At 41.4% G+C, this 20,210-nt stretch overlaps 1 protein-coding gene across 1 annotated transcript; it reads left to right on the top strand.

The window, feature by feature from the left end:
* The first annotated feature begins 5,718 nt into the window (after window positions 1-5,718).
* On the top strand, window positions 5,719-6,723 carry LOC122475364 (olfactory receptor 1L8-like). Its single transcript, XM_043567290.1, has one exon. The coding sequence runs from the start codon at window positions 5,719-5,721 to the stop codon at window positions 6,661-6,663; it is 945 nt and encodes a 314-aa protein (XP_043423225.1). The 3' UTR covers window positions 6,664-6,723.
* Window positions 6,724-20,210: the final 13,487 nt, after the last annotated feature.

Genomic DNA, 20,210 nt, shown 5'->3' with positions numbered 1-20,210 from the left:
ACATGTCTCTGGAGGCAAGAGAAATAAAAACAAAAATGAACTATTGAGACACCATTAAGATAAAAAGCTTCTGCAGAGAGAAGGAAACAACCAACAAAACTGAAAGGCAACTGATAGAATGGGAGAAGATATTTGCAAACAACATATTAGTTAAAATGTTGTATCTAAAATCTATAAAGAACTTACCAAATACAACATCCCCCCCAAAAAATAATAATATAGTGAAGAAATGGGCAGAAGACATGAATAGACACTTGTCCGAAGAAGACATCCCAATGGCCAACAGACACATGTAAAGATGCTCCACATCACTCACCATCAGAGAAATACAAATCAAAACCACAACGAGATACCAAGTTGCACCTGTCAGAATGGCTAAAATTAATAACTGTAGATAAACAGATGTTGGCGAGGATGCAGAGAAAGGGGAACCCTCTTGCACTGTTGGTGGGAATGCAAACTGGTGAAGCCATTCTGGAGAGCAGTATGGAGGCGCCTCAAAAAACTAAAAATAGAACTACCCTACAACCCAGCAATTGCACTACTAGGTATTTACCCATTGGATACAAAAATACAAACTCCAAGAGGTACATGCACCCCAATGTTTATAGCAACATTATCAACAATAGCCAAACTATGGAGAGAGCCCAAATGTCCATTGACTGATGAATGAATAAAGAAGATGTGGTATATACATATAATGGAATATTACTCAGCCATCAAAAAAATAAATCTTGCCATTTGCAATGACACGGATGGAGCTAGAATCTATTATGTTAAGTGAAATAAATCAATCATAAATACAAATATATGATTTCATTCATATACATAATTTAAGAAATAAAACAGATGAATATATGGGAGGGGGGAAAGATAAGAAAAGGAAATAAACCACAAGAGACTCTTTTTTAATTTTTTTATGTTTATTTATTTTTGAGAGACAGAGAGAGCACAATCAGGGGAGGGGCAGAGAGAAGGAGACACAGAATCCAGCAGGCTCCAAGCCCTACACTGACGGCAGCTAGTCCAATGCAGGTCTCAAACTCATGAACTGTGAGATCATGACCTGAAGCAAAGTCAGACACTTTACTGACTGAGCCACCCAGGTGCCCCCACAAGAGACTCTTAATAGAGAACAAACTGAAGGTTGGTGGAGGGAGGTGGGTGAGGGAGGGGTGGGCTGGATGAGTGATGGGTATTAAGAAGGTCACTTGTGATGAGCACTGGGTGTTGTATGTAAGTGATGAATCACTGAATTCTACTCCTGAAACTAACATTGCACTGTATGCTAACTAAAATATAAAGAAGAAGGAGGAGAAGGAGGAGGGGGGGAGGAGAAGAAGAAGAAGAAAAGGAACTGAAATGGAGGGAAGGAGGGAGAAAGGGAGGGAAGAAGGAAAGGAGGAAGGAAGGAAAGGGAGGCAGAGAGGGAGGAATGGGGAGGGAGAGGGAGGGAGAGAGGGAGGGAGGGAGGAAGAAGAAAGAATGAGAAAAAGTTGAATGAATGATTAGAAAGGACAGCCACATGACTAGTAAGAGGAGGAGGCAGGAGTAAAAATCCAGGACTTTCTATCTCTGTAGTACCTACTCTAATACACAGATTAAAGCTGAAAAATTAACCTTGAGGCTAAGGAAGCAGACACACACATGTATTGCGACAACAGCAAAATGTGTTTCATTTCCTACATCTTGTTATGGATAGTGTTCACCATGGTATACAATATTCTGTCTATAAAATTCCAAAGGAAATTTTCTATCTGGTTTCAATGCCAGGATGAGTCATTATCCTCATTTTTCAGATGAAAACTGAGGCTCTATTATGCAGGCTAAGTAATTTGTTAAAAGCAACTAACTTACTGGCAAGGCCAGCAATCTGTTAAAATCTTCTTTCTTCTGGGGCGCCTGGGTGGCTCAGTCAGTTGAGCCTCCGGCTTTGGCTCAGGTCATGATCTTGCAGTTCATGGGTTTGAGCGCCACATCTGGCTCTGTGCTGACAGCTCAGAGCCTGGAGCCTGCTTCAGATTCTGTGTCTCCCTCTCTCTCTGCCCCTCCCCCACTCATTCTCTCTCTCTCTCTCTCTCTCTCTCTCAAATAAATAAACATTAAAAAAAATTTTTTAATCTTCTTTCTTCAACACTAACCCTTAAAAGACTGCTCTGAGCCTAAACTCTGAAAACACATACACTATTTTTCCAAAGTCCCTTAGCTAAATATGACAACAACCATTGCATACCCTGTGCTTTAAACATACATCAACTGACATTAAACTAATCCCACACAGTAAAAAAAATAATTGGATCCACATGCCTGCCAAGACACTGGAACACACATACATACCACTGATCTACCCTCACTGAATCCCCTAGAAACTGCCACCTCCCTGTTCTAGAATATACCTCGGTCCACACCTGCATCCCCAAACATAAAAATATTCACCCACGTAAATATTTGTCCACCCCTGATAACCCCGAGTTGGGGACACTAAAGCACACCCTTGAGATGTTGCAGTGAGGTTAAGTGGCTCTGGGAGGAGCCCCACATCAAAACAGAAAGCCTCAGGTCTCCCCTGTTCCCTTGAGTCAGCCATGCTAGGTGTGATTTCCAGTCTGCTTGCTCTGCCTAGAGCAATCACAGGACCAGCTCCCTTGAGAGGTCATCACACCACAACTCCTTCAGCCTAACAAGGGCCCCCGAGGCCAGCAGAGCAGAGCTCAGACTCAGGAGACGCATGCTGCCTGAGCTTCTGCCATCAAGACGGTCCTTGCCCCTTGAGTCAAGACGTCTCTGCCTTCTGAAATGGGGAGCTGGGAAAGCAGCAGCATGCTGGGGGCCAGACTTGAGGGATTGGAGGCCAGTGTGGGGAAACGTGCTATCCCTTCCAAGTAGCACATCAGCTCCCCCGCCTTTCCTGTTCCTCTCCTTGTTAATCAGCCCAGAGTGTCATGGGAGAAACATGAGGGGGCTGTGCTTGGCTGAGAAGCAGACTTGCAGCTGAGTACCAGATGTGGTGCAGACCAGCTTCTGGAGAAAATGGAAGGCAAGAACAGCATCTGGATCTGGAGGTGAGCTTCAGTAAGCTGGCCACCCTCTTGGCTCCTCCAACCTCTGGCACTCTTTCCTCCCTGAGGATTTCAACTATTGTGTGGATTAAGTGGTCATAGGGTCCATCTAAAACCTCCACCCAGCTTGTGGTTTTCAGTCTATCCAGTTTGACCTCTAGATCATCTACCCTATGTGCTTTGCTAGAAGCAAAACACAGGAAGGAAGGAAGGAAGGAAGGAAGGAAGGAAGGAAGGAAGGAAGGAAGGGAGGAAGGGAGGAAGGGAGGGAGGAAGGGAGGAAGGGAGGGAAAGAGAAAGAAAGAAAGAAAGAAAGAAAGAAAGAAAGAAAGAAAGAAAGAAAGAAAGAAAGAAAGAAAGAAAGAAAGAAAAGGAAAGGAAACTAATGTATTCCCAGTCTTACACACTTACCCTGTGTTTGAGAACTGTTCTTCCTGATTCTCAGATTCAAGACCTTCCTTTTTTCTAGTTGTCAGAATAGGTGATCCTCTCACTTATGACCTGGAGCACCCAACATCATTAATTAAACCAAATCTCCACTAATTTCTTAATTCCCCAGGCAGCCTTTTCACAGATGGCTCACTTTTTAATATTGACCTGTGTTTAACAAACTGTTTTTGCAGCCATGGTATCTCATTTGCTATTCATAAAACATTAGGATTCAGCTCATGAGCAAGTGACAGAGGATAAATCAAGCCCCCATCTTTTGTCTTAACTCCAGGACACTGTCCAGCACCAACCACAACTCTCCATGCCAGACATGCTCCAGACATGCATGGCCAATTTTTTCCACCTGATTTGGCCATTTAATCATAGATGTTCAAAATTTCAAATCCACTCTCTGTGTAACACAGAAATATTGGTCACCTCTTCAGCCACTACAAGGATAGATTCTGAACATGGGAGAAGGAGGCTTATCAGTTAAGAGGGAAAGAAAGGGAGGTCACTTAGGAAATGACACAATGAGGAAAACAGTGCCTGTGTGTGATTGTGACAGACAGTATATATACGAGACATGAGGAGGTGTAGCCTGAGGGTTAAGAGCATGAGCTTCAGAGTGATTCAGCTTGGAGTTCAAATCCTGATTGCTACTCACTTACTTAGTGACCTTGAGCAAACCACTTCAGTCTAAGCCTCAGGCTTCTGATAACAACACATACATTGTGATCCCTCATTGTGGGAATTTGTGAGGTGCTTAGCACAAGCTTGACATGTAGTACATTTTCAATAATATTGGTTATTGTTTTAACTTTAACTACTGGTTCACTCAGATCATTCAATGCCTAAACAAATCATCCTTCCATAAGATCTTACAAAATCATGAGGTTAGCCTGACAACTTGGCAGTGAGGGATATGATACTTCAAGCATGTGAGTTAATTGATTTTGAGGACAACCAGTCATAGCAGATAAGGGAAAGCAACAAGGGGATTGATGATGATCAAGAGTTTCTCCTGGGGCGCCTGGGTGGCTCAGTCAGTTAAGTGTCCGACTTCAGCTCAGGTCATGATCTCACTGTCTGTGAGCTTGAGCCCCTCATCAGGCTCTGTGCTGACAGCTTGCATCCTGGAGCCTGCTTTGGATTTGGTGTATCCCTCTCTCTGCCCCTCCCCCACTCATGCCTCTGTCTCTCTCTTTCTCTCAAAAGTAAATAAACATTTAAAAAAAATTTTTTAAAGGTTTCTCCTGAGTGTTCACAATATGCTTGTCTCTCTTCTGTCTTCTCATTTCTCACTAAATTCTCATGAGCATGTGAATATTTGTGTCCAATATCATACATAGTGAATCTGAGGTATAAAGATGTTTAGCAATTTACGATTGCATTGTAAGCATTTTTTTTAAAGATTTACTGTCTTAGCAAGTTTGGAATATGCAATACAATGTTATAACTATAATCACCATGATGTACATGACATTATAGAATTGTTAATATCTGTACAGCATTTAACTGTTAAATGAATTAATATATTGATATTTCAACATTAAATAAATGAATATATTAATATAGAATAAGAATTTTTAATGCATGAAAATCTAATGTAAATGGGTCATTGAAAAGGTGTGAAAGAATATGCTGCTTCTAAAGAAATTATTTCAAACACTTTCATGATATAAGCATGTTCGTTGCAGAGATTTTTATGGCAACAACGAATATATAAATAAACAATGTCTCAAACTTTGAGAACCTCTATGTAATATGTTCATTGGTGAGATATCGATGAATATGCTGACTCCAAAGACTTGATTTAAAACTCTTTGTTTATTGAAGATCTCTCATTGCAGAAACTTTTGTAGTAGCAATAAATGGAGGCCACTTTGATATCTATCACCGGGTAATTGGATATGACTGAGAAAAAGCACATATATGTCAACAGTTAATATATATAATTAATATGTTTTCATAGGTATTTTTGCATACATATATGGTTTCTAAAGGTAAATTCTTCTATCCCTCCAGCCTTCAATATAAGGCCCTTGTGATGCCCATGGATTTGGGAAGGAAGGACCACATCAAGAACCATGAGACTAATAAGCTGTCCCTACAGAGCAACTAATCGCAACCAGAGAAAAAACAGACTTGCTGGGTTCTCAGGATTTGGGCTCTGGACTTACAGTATGGTAAAAAAATAAACGTCTTGTATATAACTAGACTCAAGTCAATGGAAAGAGTCAACCAAACCAGCAGTGTTTCTGAGTTCATCCTCCTGGGACTCTCCTCCCAGCCTGAGGACCAGAAGCCACTCTTTATCCTTTTCCTCACCATGTACCTGGTCACCATAACAGGGAACCTGCTCATCATCCTTGCCATCCACTCTGACCCCCAGCTCCAGACCCCCATGTATTTCTTCCTGAGTTTCCTGTCCTTCACTGACATTTGCTTTACAACAACCATTGTCCCCAGGATGCTACTGAGCTTCCTGTCAGAGAAGACCATCTCCTATGCTGGGTGTCTGACACAAATGTATTTTATTTATGCTCTGGGCAACACTGACAGCTACCTCCTGGCGGTCATGGCCTTTGACCGCTATGTGGCCATCTGTGACCCCTTCCACTATGTCACCACCATGAAACACCACCGCTGTGTCCTGCTGGTGGCCTTTTCCTGCTCACTTCCTCACCTCCACTCACTCTTACACACACTGCTACTGAATCGTCTCACCTTCTGTGACAACAATGTTATCCATCACTTCCTCTGTGACCTCAGTCCCCTGATGAAATTGTCCTGCTCCTCCACATTTCTCAATGAAATTGTGATAATGTCAGAAGGCTCTGTTGTTTTGGTGACCCCCTTTCTGTGCATCACTTTCTCTTACATACGAATCCTCATCACAGTTCTCAAGATCCCCTCAGCTGCTGGGAAACGCAAAGCCTTCTCCACCTGTGGCTCTCACCTCACTGTGGTAACCCTCTTTTATGGAAGCATCTTCTATGTCTATTTACAGCCCCTGTCGACCTACACTGCCAGGGACCACATAGCAACACTTGTCTACACAGTTCTTACCTCCATGCTGAACCCTTTTATCTATAGCCTGAGAAACAAAGACCTGAAACAGGGCCTGAGGAAGCTGATGGGCAGGAGGAAATCCCAGGCAGCACCCTCTTGACAAACCCACAAGTGGAATCTGCTTCACTTGAATCTAATATCTGCTAGATCTTGGTGAACAACTGAACTGCTAGAGGTTAGTTTTTTTTAATCCATGTGAGACACGGCTATTGTGGGTGATCACATGCATTGATGACAGCCCACAATTGTCCCCCGCTCTTTTTAAATCATACTCTTCCTTACTATTCCTCAACTTCCTCACAAAGATTCATCACATTCTCATCCTCTAAATAATACTTTAAACTAACCATCTCCAACTAATATTTCCTGAAAAAATTGCTGTCCTTTTATTAAGACTTACTCTCCAATACCTTTCACATTTCAGTATATTGCTGAAAACGATTACCTAATTTACAGCTGTTGAATATCTTTGTAAACATTTCAAGGGAGAAAGAATAGAGAGAGAGAGGGAAGGGGAGGAGAGGAATTAAATTTTAGCTAATTTTCTTATGAGGATTTTTATAATTTCTTATTTTTTTTCTTTCATAAAACTTATTCTTGCTTAGGGGTGCCTGGGTGGCGCAGTCGGTTAAGCGTCCGACTTCAGCCAGGTCACGATCTCGCGGTCCGTGAGTTCGAGCCCCGCGTCGGGCTCTGGGCTGATGGCTCAGAGCCTGGAGCCTGTTTCCGATTCTGTGTCTCCCTCTCTCTCTGCCCCTACCCCGTTCATGCTCTGTCTCTCTCTGTCCCAAAAATAAATAAACGTTGAAAAAAAAATTAAAAAAAAAAAACTTATTCTTGCTTAAAAATTAAATTTTGCCTTTACTCTTATCTTTCTATTCTTTTAAAAAAAATTTAATGTCCATTTATTTTTGAGAGAGAGCAAGTGGGGGAGAGGCAGAGAGAAAGAGAGACACAGAATCTGAAGCAGGCTCCAGGCTCTGAGCTGTCAGCACAGAGACTGACACAAGGCTTAAACTCATGACTGTGAGATCATGACCTGAGTTGAAGTCAGATGCTTAATTGACCGAGCCACCCATGTGCTCCTTATCTTTCTATTCTTGATTACGTTGTTGTGGCCTTATTTCTCTTATATTTCCTCTTATTTTTTTACTATACAACTTAAAAATGGTAATAGCCAGAAAGAACAAGAACCAAAAGTGATTATATGAAAGTTATCCATTCCACAAGGAGGAAGTTGGAACCTCTCTTTCCTCCATCTATCCCTAAACATATATGTTTAAAAATATGTGATTTAATACTTTATTCTAGAAACTCCCACTCTTCGGGTTCTAACCTATGGAAATAGTATCATAAAAGTATATTGGATATTGACATACATTTTTTCACTGATTTCCAGTTATTACAGATAAAAATTGGCAAAACAGTCGGGGCACCTGGGTGGCTCAGTTGGTTAAGCGTCCCACCTTGGCTCAGGTCATTGTCTTACTGCTTGTGGGTTCAAGCCCTGCTCAGGCTCTGTGCTGACAGCTCAGAGCCTAGAGCTTGCTTCATATTCTGTGTTTCCCTTTCTCTCTGCTCCTCCCCCACTTGGTCTCTCTCTCTCTCTCTCTCTCTCCCAAATATAAATAAAAACATCAATTTTTTTTAATGGCAACAACCAAAAATCTTATCTATGAAGAATGGAGATATTATGATTAGTTACATAGAATGTAAGAATATGCAGCAAATTGAGGGACGCCTGGGTGGCTCAGTCAGTTGAGCATCCAACTCTTGATTTTGGCTCAGGTCACAATCCCAGGGTCATGTGATTGAACTCTTGCATCAGGCTCTGTGCTGAGCATGGAGCCTGCTTAAGATTCTCTCTTTCTCCCCCTGCCCTTTGCCCCTCTCCTCTGCTTGCTTTCTCTCTCTCAAAAAGTATTTTTTTAAAAAAGAATATGTAGCAAGTTGAAAGAATCAAATAAATGTTTATTACTTCCTTGAAAAGCCATTAGGTGGAAAAATAAAGATATAGAACAAGTATAAAAGTATGAATTCATTATGTTTTTAAAGATTGTATAAATATATATGCGGGTATAGTCAGTGCAGTAAGAATGTAAGTGTAGTAGGGGACAGAGAGAATTTCCAATTAATGCACACTTGTAATCTCTAATTCATTTAAATAAATATTGATAGCACATTAAATGTAAACCTATTAATAAATCAGATGGCCAATGCAATGGTGAAGGAATTTCTTTGCAAGGTACCAAAGAGGAGAAACTTTCTATGTGTATGCATATCTGAAACACATCATATTTTGGTTCTGCCACTCGAATTATAATTTGATGGTATATAACATTCTAGAAACCACAACTTTTGAAAGTTTAAGGATAAACCTGGATTGTCCTACTGCATCAAGTGTTTCCATTGAGAAACAAGAGGTCGTTGCAATTTATGTTCCTTTGTGACTCCCTCCCCTAATCACAGTCTATAGATACCCTACACCAAATGTGACCAGGCTGCTACTGCTTAAGCTGTGGGAGAGTGAACTCTGATTCCATGCACTTTACTCCAAATTTCAGCACAGGAGCCTGGTCATTGTCCTCAGAAATTGACAAGCCCAATTTAAATGAAAATTAAAACAACCTAGAACAGCTAATACCTTGAAGGAAAATCACAAAGTTGGAGGAAACACATTACCAAATTTCAAGATTTCTACAAAGCTGACATAATTAATATAGTGCAGTATTTATGTGGTGTAGAATAGATAAATAGATCAAGGTAACAGAATGGAGAACACAGAAATATATACTTATTTATATAATCACTTGACTTTTGACCAAGTGCCAATGCAATTTAGTGGAGAAAGGAGTACCCATTCAATACATTATGCTAGAGCAACTGCATATGCACACAGAAAACAATTAGCCTACTAATTACTGCACACCATACATGAAAATAAATTCAAAGTGGCTCATAGATTTAATATAAGGGCTGAAACTGTTAAATTTTTTTATTCAAAAATAATAGAAAAATATATTTGTGACCTTGACATGAGTGATTTCTCAGTCAAGAAACAAAAGAACTAAACATAAGAGAAAAATTATTGAGTGGATTTCATGAAATTCAAAACTTTTGCTTATCAAAAGTCACCTTAAGAAAGTGAAAATGGAGGGGCACTTGGGTGGCTTAGTCAGTTAAGCGTCTGACTCTTGATTTCTGCTCAGGTCATGATCTCATGGTTTGAGAGTTGTAGCCTGCATCGGGCTCTACGCTGACAGCACAGAGCCTGCCTGAGATGCTCTCTCTCTCTCTCTCTCTCTCTCCCTCTCTCTGCCCCTCCCCAGCTCTCTCTCTCTCTCTCTCTCTCTCAAAATAAATAAATAAACTTAAAAAAAGAAAGTAAAAATGGAAAAAATATTCACACTACATATATCAGACAAAAAACATATCTAAAATATATAAGAACTTAATCAAATCAAAAAGTAAAAGCATAAATTTAATGTTTAAAAGTAGATATAAAAATTGAAAAGACACTTTACAAAAGAAGATATTCAAGTGGCCAATACTGCATGTGAAAGATGCTCAGCATAATTACTTACCAGGTAAATGGAAATTAAAGTCATAATGTGATACCACATAACACTCAAAAGAATGGCTACAATTTAAAAGACAATACACAATTTTTGTAGGATTTGGAACAACCAAAATTCTCATATATTGATAGTGGGAATGTGAAATTATGTAATCACTTTTGAAAACAGTTTGGCAATTGCTAATAAAATTAAATATAAAACAACCCTAAGTCTATGCAAAAAAATCTTGTACAAAATATTCACAGCAGCTTTATTCATAATAGAGCAGACTAAAAACAAGTCAAATGTTCATTAACAGGAATTAGATAAACAAATCATTAGTAAAAGGTATACACTTAAGATTTGCACTATTTTACTAGATGTAAACTACATTTCAATTTTAAAAGAAGTTGGATGACCTGGAGATAATGAGAAGAGGCTTTGGGACTATCAGCACCTGTGCACAGGACAGATTAACACCAGGCAAATATGTGCTTCATCTGAATACAAGGGACAGCATTAGGGAAATATCTTTGAAAATTTGGAACATTCAGAGGTATGAATGAGAGGGACAGAGATGATGCTACCTATCACCTCACAAAAGTTATCTGCACCTCACAAAATGCCTCTGTGTCCTGTCAATCCAATTGACTTGAGTCCAAGATAACATCTGCACATCCAGTCCAGAAGGAGACATTGCAGCTCAGAATTCAACTTAAATTCCTCTAAACTTGTGCATATTCTTAAAAGAGAAATGAGCCAGATAATGACTTCACCTAGCGGCCCTAAATTAAGAGTGACCATAGGTGATGCCTCCCTCTTTACTAGTGGAGATTGGCCCATCATCCTTTGCCTTTCTTCTCCTTCCCAGAAATGAACAAAAGCAGCAGCTCTAGAGAGCCTAATCCCACTACGTGCCGCTAGAGGGCAGTATAGCTGAACCAGCGATGTCTATCCAGTGAAGCCCAGTCTAGGTAAGACAAGTAATGATTAGAATAAGTGAGAGAGACCTGTGGCAGTTGAAAAGAAATAACATAATGGAAAATACTGGCTGGAAAGGGAGTTGTCACTCTTTCCTTAAAAACCACCTCAGTGCATGACAGTAATAGACTTAGCTATTTCTCTCATATGTAGTGTTTAGTCATGGCCAATAGTAGAATATGCCCCAGGACTCATTTTCCCAAGGACAGTTGGACCAAAGCCACACTGCCCTTTATACATACAATTTGAAGGGAAGACATCACTCAGTGTTCCTTGATGAGCTTTCTAGATAATAGTAGATTGGAATTATTATTTTAGTGCCATGTTGTTATGTTTATCATTTTGATTCCTGCCTTTGAACCTCACTGGGAATACTGTGACTGTTAGCTAACAACTTCTACATTATGTTTCTTTAACCAGGATGACGCCTTTATTAAAGCAAGTACCTGTATATGAGGGACACACATTGTTGTCATCTGCCAAAATGTTGGAATTTAATTTGCTCTTTTAACTTGCCAGATAAACATGGATGGAAAACTATACCACCAGGTACTCAAGGAATTACAATGATGTCCAAGAGGTAAATGGTTTTTTTTAATATTTTGATCTCATATTAAAGCTAAGATTTAAAGACATGAAAAGGAATGGAAGGGAGAACAAGAAAAGAAGAGACCTAAGAACGAGAGGGGAATGTTGACATTACAGAGTTGTCACATATCAATGATGATTTCACTCTGCAAAGTACCCCCCCTCCGAAAAAAATTGTGGGAAGGCTTTGGGATACTTGAACTTAACTGCACCTGCTATGTGAACACGCTCACCTGGCAATTCCTTGAGGAACATAACACTTTTTTGGTGAATATAGTGTACCTGAATTAGTCTTGCACCACAAATATTCATGGCAACAACACTTGTGATCATACAGCATTGGCTCTGAGGACTAACAGGTCGTTAAGGAGTCAGGAACTTGATTAAGTGTGTGGAGTCAAGAGAAATTACTATACTGAAGTCTCACTGTTACATTCTAAATGGTCACCAGAGGGAGTTTTCTTCTAGTAAACTGCCTGAACTTGGCATTTGGCCCAGAAATATGATGAAGCAATATTTGAATGGACTGTGCCTTTACTAAACTGACTCAACACCTTGTTTGTCAATAACCGCGGGGAAAAAACACACACCCTCACCCAGGAAGGAACAATTGCCATGTTGACAGCAACAACATCTGATATATTTAAATAGCAGTGGCCAGTTGTGCTACAGGCTCAGACAAGAGGAGGTTCATTTGTGGGAACAGTATGGCCAGCCTAAACCAAGGCAAGATTTTACTGGTAAGGATGGTGTTTACTGACACTTCTAAAAAAGGAATTTGGCTTTCTGCGATACTATTGGTAATTTTGAACAGGTAAAGGATCAACTTTGGATCATCCCCATGGGAGACAAATGGACAGTGCTCCACAATGATACCTAAATCCTAGGTTAATAGAAAACTTGTTTTTTGCTGAATGAAGTATAATTATGCCCCAGACCAGATAGAAACTAGAGTTTGCTGAGGAATGATCTTTAGTAATTACACCAGTTACAAGAAATGTATGGTATACAAGAAAATGGTGTTTTTTTCTGGGAAGGTTAGGAAAGTGGCATTGTTATAATAACTAATGAGGATGTGTTAAGCATTATTTAATCTCTCTGTCACAGCTATTCATCTTTATATAGTAAAAATTTTTACATCAATTTATAAAAATGAATGGAAATGGTACATAGGTATAAAATATTTTCCAGAATTAAAATATCTTTTAGGGAACCAAACCAAAATTTCCAGTTGATATAATACCCAGGGAGACTTATTAACCAGGGAAAGAAGTGAATTTACCTCTAGAAAAGTGATACATGTGGGGCACCTGTGTGGCTCAGTCAGTTAAGCGTCTGACTTCAGCTCAGGTCATGATCTCATGGTTCATGGGTTTGAGCCCCACATCAGGCTCTGTGCTGACAGCTTGTAATGACTTGCTAAGGGACTCTATAATATTTATCAGGATTTGACAAACTTTTCCGTAAAAGGCCAGATAGTAAATATGTTGCAGGTTATACAGTCTCTGTCACTATTCAACCCTGACACTGTAGTGCAAAAGCAGTCGCAGACAAAATGTAAGCAAATGAGTATTCTGTGTTCCAGCAAAATTCCACTACAAAAACAGGTGGTGGGCATAATCTGGCCAGCAGGCCATATAATTCATAACCCCTGATGTATACAGTTAAGTTGAGTTAGACACAAAGTGGAATATATGTTTTATATTTATAAATTAATTTATGTCAGTAGTCCAGTTGTTAGAAATTTTTAATATAAGTGCTGTTTATATGCACTGATAGAATATTTCATGGGGGGAAGAAGTTGCAGAACAATACAAATAGCAAGGCTTCATTTGTATGTAAACACGTTTGTGTATAAAGGGAAGAGTTCTATTGAGATTTGAAGGGGAGACTCTTCACTTTCACTAACTAAACTTCTAAATTATTTGAATGAGCATGTACTACTTCTGAAATTCAAAAACAAAGCTACAAAAAGAAAGTTCCAGGCTAAAATTATGGTGACCCTGCTTTGGGCACAGAAGTTTGGTGGCCTTGATCATTGTGTTAGAGCAGATTCCAGATTCCTCTCTATGGGAGGATTGGATTTATCAGGGGAATGTTCCAGTCTCACAACCAAGCAGAGGTGAATTAACCTCCTGAGCAAGCAAGGGTCTATTGCCCCACTCCACAGGATGCCAATTGCATTAACTAGAATGTGCAAAGGCCCCTGTCCTCATTAAACTTCTTAACCTGGCAAGTACATCTCAGTCCTAGCCCAGCATGGCTGACAGACATCACCAGACACAGAGGAGTGAACTTCTGAGCACCTGCTAATCCAGAACTCATCACCACTAACACAACTATCAAAACCTAGTGGAGATTTGGGGTACCTGGGTGGCTTAGTTGGTTGAGCATCTGACTTCAGCTCAGATCATGATCTCACAGTTCAAGGGTTTGAGCCCCGCATCGGGCTCTGTGCTGACAGCTCAGAGCCTGTAGCCTGCTTCAGATTCTGTGTCTCCCTGTCTCTTCCCATCCCCCACTCTCTCTCTCTCCCTCCCTCTCTCTCTGTCTCTCTGTCTCTCAAAAATAAAACAAACAAACAAACAAAAACCTAGTGGAGATAAACAACATTCATGGAGAATGTCCTAAGCACCAGTGCTCTGTGTAGACAGCTCCATTTTAGGTCAAGATCCATGTGAGAATCTAATGAAAACAGTGTATGTCATCCCCAGAAAGAAAAAAAAAAGCACATTTCTACATACATAGGAAATGTACACACCATGTCAGAGGGTGCACAGTCTCTTGTAGCCTAACAATGCACTGGGAGAGTCAGGCATGTCTCTACATTAAGAGTAGCTGTCAGGGCAGCTGGGTGGCTCAGTTGGTTGGGCGTCCAACTTCGGCTCAGGTCATGATCTCGCATTGTGAGTTCAAGCCTCGCATTGGGTTCTGTGCTGACAGCTCAGAGCCCGTAGCCTGCTTCAGATTCTGCTTCTCTCTCTGCCTCTCCCCCACTCACGCTCTGTCTCTGTCTCTCAAAAATGAATAAACGTTAACAAAAAAAAAAGAATTGCTGTCCTTCAGTAAAGACTAACACTGAGGCAAGTCAGATCATCAGAGAACTGCCTACCTGCCTACACTATGGGCCTCCTAAGGATCACTTTGACTAAATTGGATCCTGGCAGGATGCCCCCAAAGCCTCCACTGATGCAGTTAGAAGAATTTTCTGTTTCCTCTAAGGGTCTTATAGAGAAGGCTTTGGTTTGCAGTGCACAGTAATCTCTTCGTGAAAACCCACAAGAGATATTTCTCTCAGATCAGAGAGCCAGAATTGGTAATGCATCTCCTACAAAACCAATTTGCTTCTATCTCTTAGATGCTGAGAGTCATATACATGACTTTCTTACCCTCTCCACTTTGCTCATTAGCGAACGCAGAGCTAAATGCGTTTCCAGCAAGGATATCAGAGCTTCCTTCTGATTTTGTGCCCTCCCTCACACTGTCTATCATCTTCCACACTTTGCTTTTTTGTGTCTTGCCCCTCAGCTATTTTTAATTTATTTTCTAATTAGATATTTAGTCGTTAAATATATATATATATATTTTTAAACGAGCCATTTTTTTTTTAGCACGTATGTCCCCAAATTGCACGGAATGTACTTATACTGAAATATTATTTGTAGTTGCTCTGAAATTCAAATTTAACTGGGCTGTCTGTATTTCTATTTGTTAAGTCTGGCCACCCTGCCTAATTGATGCTACTTTTTCAACGTTTATTTATTTTTGGGACAGAGAGAGACAGAGCATGAACGGGGGAGGGGCAGAGAGAGAGGGAGACACAGAATCGGAAACAGGCTCCAGGCTCTGAGCCATCAGCCCAGAGCCCGACGCGGGGCTGGAACTCACGGACCGCGAGATCGTGACCTGGCTGAAGTCGGACGCTTAACCGACTGCGCCACCCAGGCGCCCCAAATATATTTATTTTCTTGTTTGCTGTATGTGTCTTCTAAACAACTCCATTCTTTTCAGGAGAGGATGAAGTAGGAAGAAAAAAGAAAAAAAAGAAAGTGAAGGAGAGAGCAAACAAGGAAGGGAGCCAAACATTCGACTAGTTCTTTTTCATGTGACTAGGGTATTTCAGAGGATAACTTTCAGGACGCCCAACATATAGATTAACAGAAAGTCCGGTCCTTCTCCTGAGCATGCTCCCACCTCCTTTGATCTGTACAGAAATTCTTGAGGATGCTTCCCGGCATCCAAAGAGCCATGCCTGCACACTCCTCCTTAACCCAGGAGTCAGAGGTTCTCTTCAGAGGACAGATGACTCCACATCAGCTGGGCCACTACTTCAGCTGAAACTGGAACAAGTCTAAGAGCTTTCCCAATGGATAAACCATGTAAAATGTTACTCTGACTTCATACTGGAAATCCAAAACTTAAGAGCCCCTGACATCATCAATACCCCTTGAACCCAATGAACCTGATACTACCTCATAAACCAACATCAGACTCTAATCTACCTTTATCACTTGTCCCTGGACTAGCACAAACACACACATGCTTATGTGTGTGCGCACACACCCACCTTTCCACTATCTGAAAACTGTTGCCCCCCTAATTACCTAGACTATCTCCCCTGAAATGAAAATACCAAGTCTCCTCCATTGACATCCCCATCTTCCAAAATACCCACCATTGTTCTGAGTCACACCTATGAGACCTAGCCATGAATCTGCGCAGGCTCGGAGAATATTGCCAACACCAAGTAGGAGGCCCCAGACATTCTCCATCCCCTTGGGCTCTGCTTTGCTTTCTAACCTTGGAGAGGGCACCGAGCAGACTTCCCCAAGGGAATAGCAGATAGAGAGAATATCCTGTTCCCTCAGAGCACAAGCGGCCCCAAGGAGGCCCAGTGAAGGAATTAAACCATTACAGGCTGGGAGAGGTCTCTGGACACATTACTCTGGGTAATGGTCTCTTGAAGTGAGGAATCAGGATGGAGCTGGGGACGAGAGGTGGGGACAAGTAAGAAATTTGAAGCAGTGTTGGAAAACCTGTTGAGCATGTGGGCTGCTCCTCCCTGTTCTCCTTGGCTTCCTGCAGCAGAGGTGAGGGGATGATCTAAGGAGGCTGGGACCTTTAGCTAAAGTGCAAATTCTGAATAAATTTGCAGACATGGCACAGACACATCTGCATCTGGAGAGAAAACATCTGGACATAGCAAACAACCAGGACTAGAGTTTCCATTCACAGTCCACACCTACCAGGCATGCCTTCCGTGTTGTCCACCATCTGAGAACAGTGAGTTCCAAAGGGTCCATGTCAAAATCATTTTGAGTGTTTTGATAAGATATCAGTGAATCAGGAAGGGATTACCCGTGTGTCATTGTCAAAATGAGACCAACGAAGACGAGTGCTATCTATGTGTACAAAAAGGAACGGGCGGTCACCATGACTAAGTCTCCGGTTTTCACATGTTTGGTTAACCTAAGTGCAGAACAGGCAGACTTCCAAAATTTGACCGTGACTGGTCACTTAACTTTATCAAAATATTTTCTTCTGACTTGTAATATAAATCACTAACTTTGGGGGTAGGGGTGCTGACCCCCTGCCAGGCACTGTGCTTTTTACATGTTCACTGAGCCAAAAATGCTGTGAGACAGATTCTCCCATGATCTCTACTTTATGAATGGAGAGACTGTGTCACAGAGAGGTTAACTTACTTGCCCTGAACCACTTGCCTGATAAGGACAGGACCCCATATGTAGAAAGTGGGCCAGAGCTATGCCCTTTGTCTCCATGCTGTATGAGCTCTGTAACAGGCAAGGCATTTCCTCTCTTCAGGGAGAACCGAAGAGACCTGGGTTCCATTCTTGACTCTACCAATTCAAATGGTCATGATAATTAAGGTCCAGCTTCCCAGAAGCCCTCAATTTCCCTCTTCTTGAAAATGAGGGGGTTGGGGGCACCTGGGTGGCTTAGTTGGTTGAGTTTCCAACTTCCACTCAGGTCATGATCTTATGGTTCATGAGTTCAAGCCCCATTGGGCTCTCTGCTGTCAGCACAGAGCCCACTTCAGATTCTTTGTCCCTCTCTCTCTCTCTTTGCCCCTCCCCCACTCATGCTCTTTCTCTCAAAAAGAAACATTAAAAAAATACAAAAAAATAAAATTAGGGGATTGGACTACATGATCTCTAAGAGTTTCTCCCGTACAGATTCCCTATGAGTCTGTTTCAATGCAGGGGCGCCTGGGTGGCTCAGTCAGTTAAGCGTCTAACTCTTGATTTTGGCTCAGGTCATGATCTCACAGTTGTGAGATTGAGCCCCAAGTCCAGCCCTCTCTTTGTAGCTCTCTCTCTCTCTCTCTCTCTCTCAAAATAAATAAGTAAACATTAAAACAATTAAAGTTGATGCAGTAAGAAATCAAGGGGCACCTTCCAGAAGAGAAGGCTCCTGTCATTCCTGGCTGGTCTCTGCCCCACCAGCAGTGAATTAAGTGGAGTGCCGTTCTTTAGACAGCCACTTGACGTCCTTTGCATTTCTTCCTTACATCTGTTCAGAATCCAAAATGACCATCTAGGCATTCTTTCATTCTGCAAATATTTATCAAGGGACTATTATGTTCCAGGCAGCATGCCAGGGAGGGTGGTGTAACAAAGAACCAGACACGGTCTTCATACTTGAGCAGGTCACAGTCTAGCAGGGAAGACAGTGTTGTAAATACTAAGATTCAGCTCCAGTTCATACTGTGTGTGCAGGAGGAGGTCCAAAAGAATGTGCTACTGGAGGCTAGAGGGTGAGGACCTCCCACTAGCACTAACAGACAGGGAGAATGGATGATTTAGGCAGATGGAATAAGAAATGCTTGAGTCAAGAAGAAGCAAAAAATGCCTTACAGTTGGAGTGTGAAATGGGCGAAGGCTAGGAGGGAGGCAGGAGATGAGCCACAGAGCCCACAGGAGCTACCTCACGGAAGCTCAGTAAGCCACAAGAAGGAATTGGCCTTCAGTCTGTGGGTAATAGGGAGGCTTATGCAGCAGGAAAGTGTCTGTCATGGGTTGAATTGTCTCTGAAAAAAGATACACTGGAGTCCTAATATCCAATACCTCAGAATGTGACCTTATTTGGAGATAGGGTCTTTACAGAGGTAATCAGGTTAAAATGAAGTTATTAGGATGGATCTTAATCCAATATGACTGATGTCATCATGAAAAGGGGACATTTGGACACAGGAACACACATGCATAAGGGAAAACAATGTGAAGAGACCAAGAGAGAAGACCAATATCCGCAAACCAAAGAGAGAGGTATGGGACCCCTCGCAGCCCCAGAAGGAGCCAACCCTGCCAACAACTTGATGGTGGACTTCTAGCCTCCAGAACTGAGACAAAAGATATTTCCATGGTTTAAGCCACACAGTTTGTGGTATTTTATTACAGAAGCCCTAGAAAGCTAACCCAGACTTTAGCCTGAAGAGTCAGGTGATCACATTTTTACTATTAAAAGAACACTGTGGCTTCAGTGCAGAGAATGGATGGCGGAGGGGGTGTCCAAGGGGCTGTGGGAACCAAGTACATCATTGGGACAATACTGCAATAATCTAGGCAGGAATGATGGCTTTTCACCAGAGTGGGGAGATGAAAAAGGTTGCAAGATTCAAGAGATTTTTATGAGGTAAAACATGGGAGATCCCTAGAGAAACAAAGCCCATGCTGATGGGCACTAGACAGAAAAAAAAATGGAAAAATGATTGTGATTCCAGCAACACAGTCTTCCTGCATGCTTCTAGCCCCAGCCCCCTCTGTTGTCACAGACAGAAGGCCTTCCCTTCCCCCTCTGTATTTGGTCTAGCCCCGCCTCTCCTTCCCAGCCACCAGCTTCTTCTTTATCAGACATTTCCCAATTACCCCCAAAATGTTTATTGAGCTTGTGGCTTACAAACTGCTTCCACATGCATCTTCCTCACTTTTCTCTTGAGAACAGGCTTTATTTTGTCTTATGTATGAGGAGAGCGAAACAGAACAGGGAAGGGATTTTGCCAAAGACACATTGTGATTAGTAGGGCCAAAATTCAAACCCACAGCTTCTTTCTCTGCATCCCAAGTTTGTTTTCCAGTGCCCTGCCATAGCTCCATGAACACAGCCCCAGTCAACACTGGATTTGAAGGAGCTCCTGTCTCTAGCAATTACAGTAAAGGACTCCATGCAACATTGATTTTGAAAGTGGATCAGTTAGTGGAAAAAGGATGTTAAGGTAGAAAATTTCTACAGTGAAAAATTACACCCCAGCCCATTTGTTTTCGGCATAAATTTGTTGAAGCTTTGCTAAAGTGTGAGGAGGTAGCGTTTAGTGTTTAAGAGCATCCTTGTTGGGATCCAGGCTTTGGCCCTTGTGGGCTGCATGATCTTGAGAAAAGTATTCAACACTTTAACCTCAATTTTCTTATCTGTAAAGGGAATGCTGTTGAGAGCCAGCTCAGAGTTGTTTTGAGTAATGTACATATTTAGTTCAGTGCCTTATACATAGCAAAGACTTGAT

This window comes from Prionailurus bengalensis, chromosome D4 (genome assembly GCF_016509475.1).
Source record: "Prionailurus bengalensis isolate Pbe53 chromosome D4, Fcat_Pben_1.1_paternal_pri, whole genome shotgun sequence".
NCBI lineage: Eukaryota > Metazoa > Chordata > Mammalia > Carnivora > Felidae > Prionailurus > Prionailurus bengalensis.
The sequence above is the reverse complement of the archived record's forward strand: the minus strand, read 5'-3'. Positions and strand labels throughout refer to the sequence as shown.

Excerpts from the sequence above, each read along its gene's own strand:
- LOC122475364 (XM_043567290.1), top strand. The coding sequence starts at position 5,719 with ATGGAAAGAGTCAACCAAACCAGCAGTGTTTCTGAGTTCATCCTCCTG.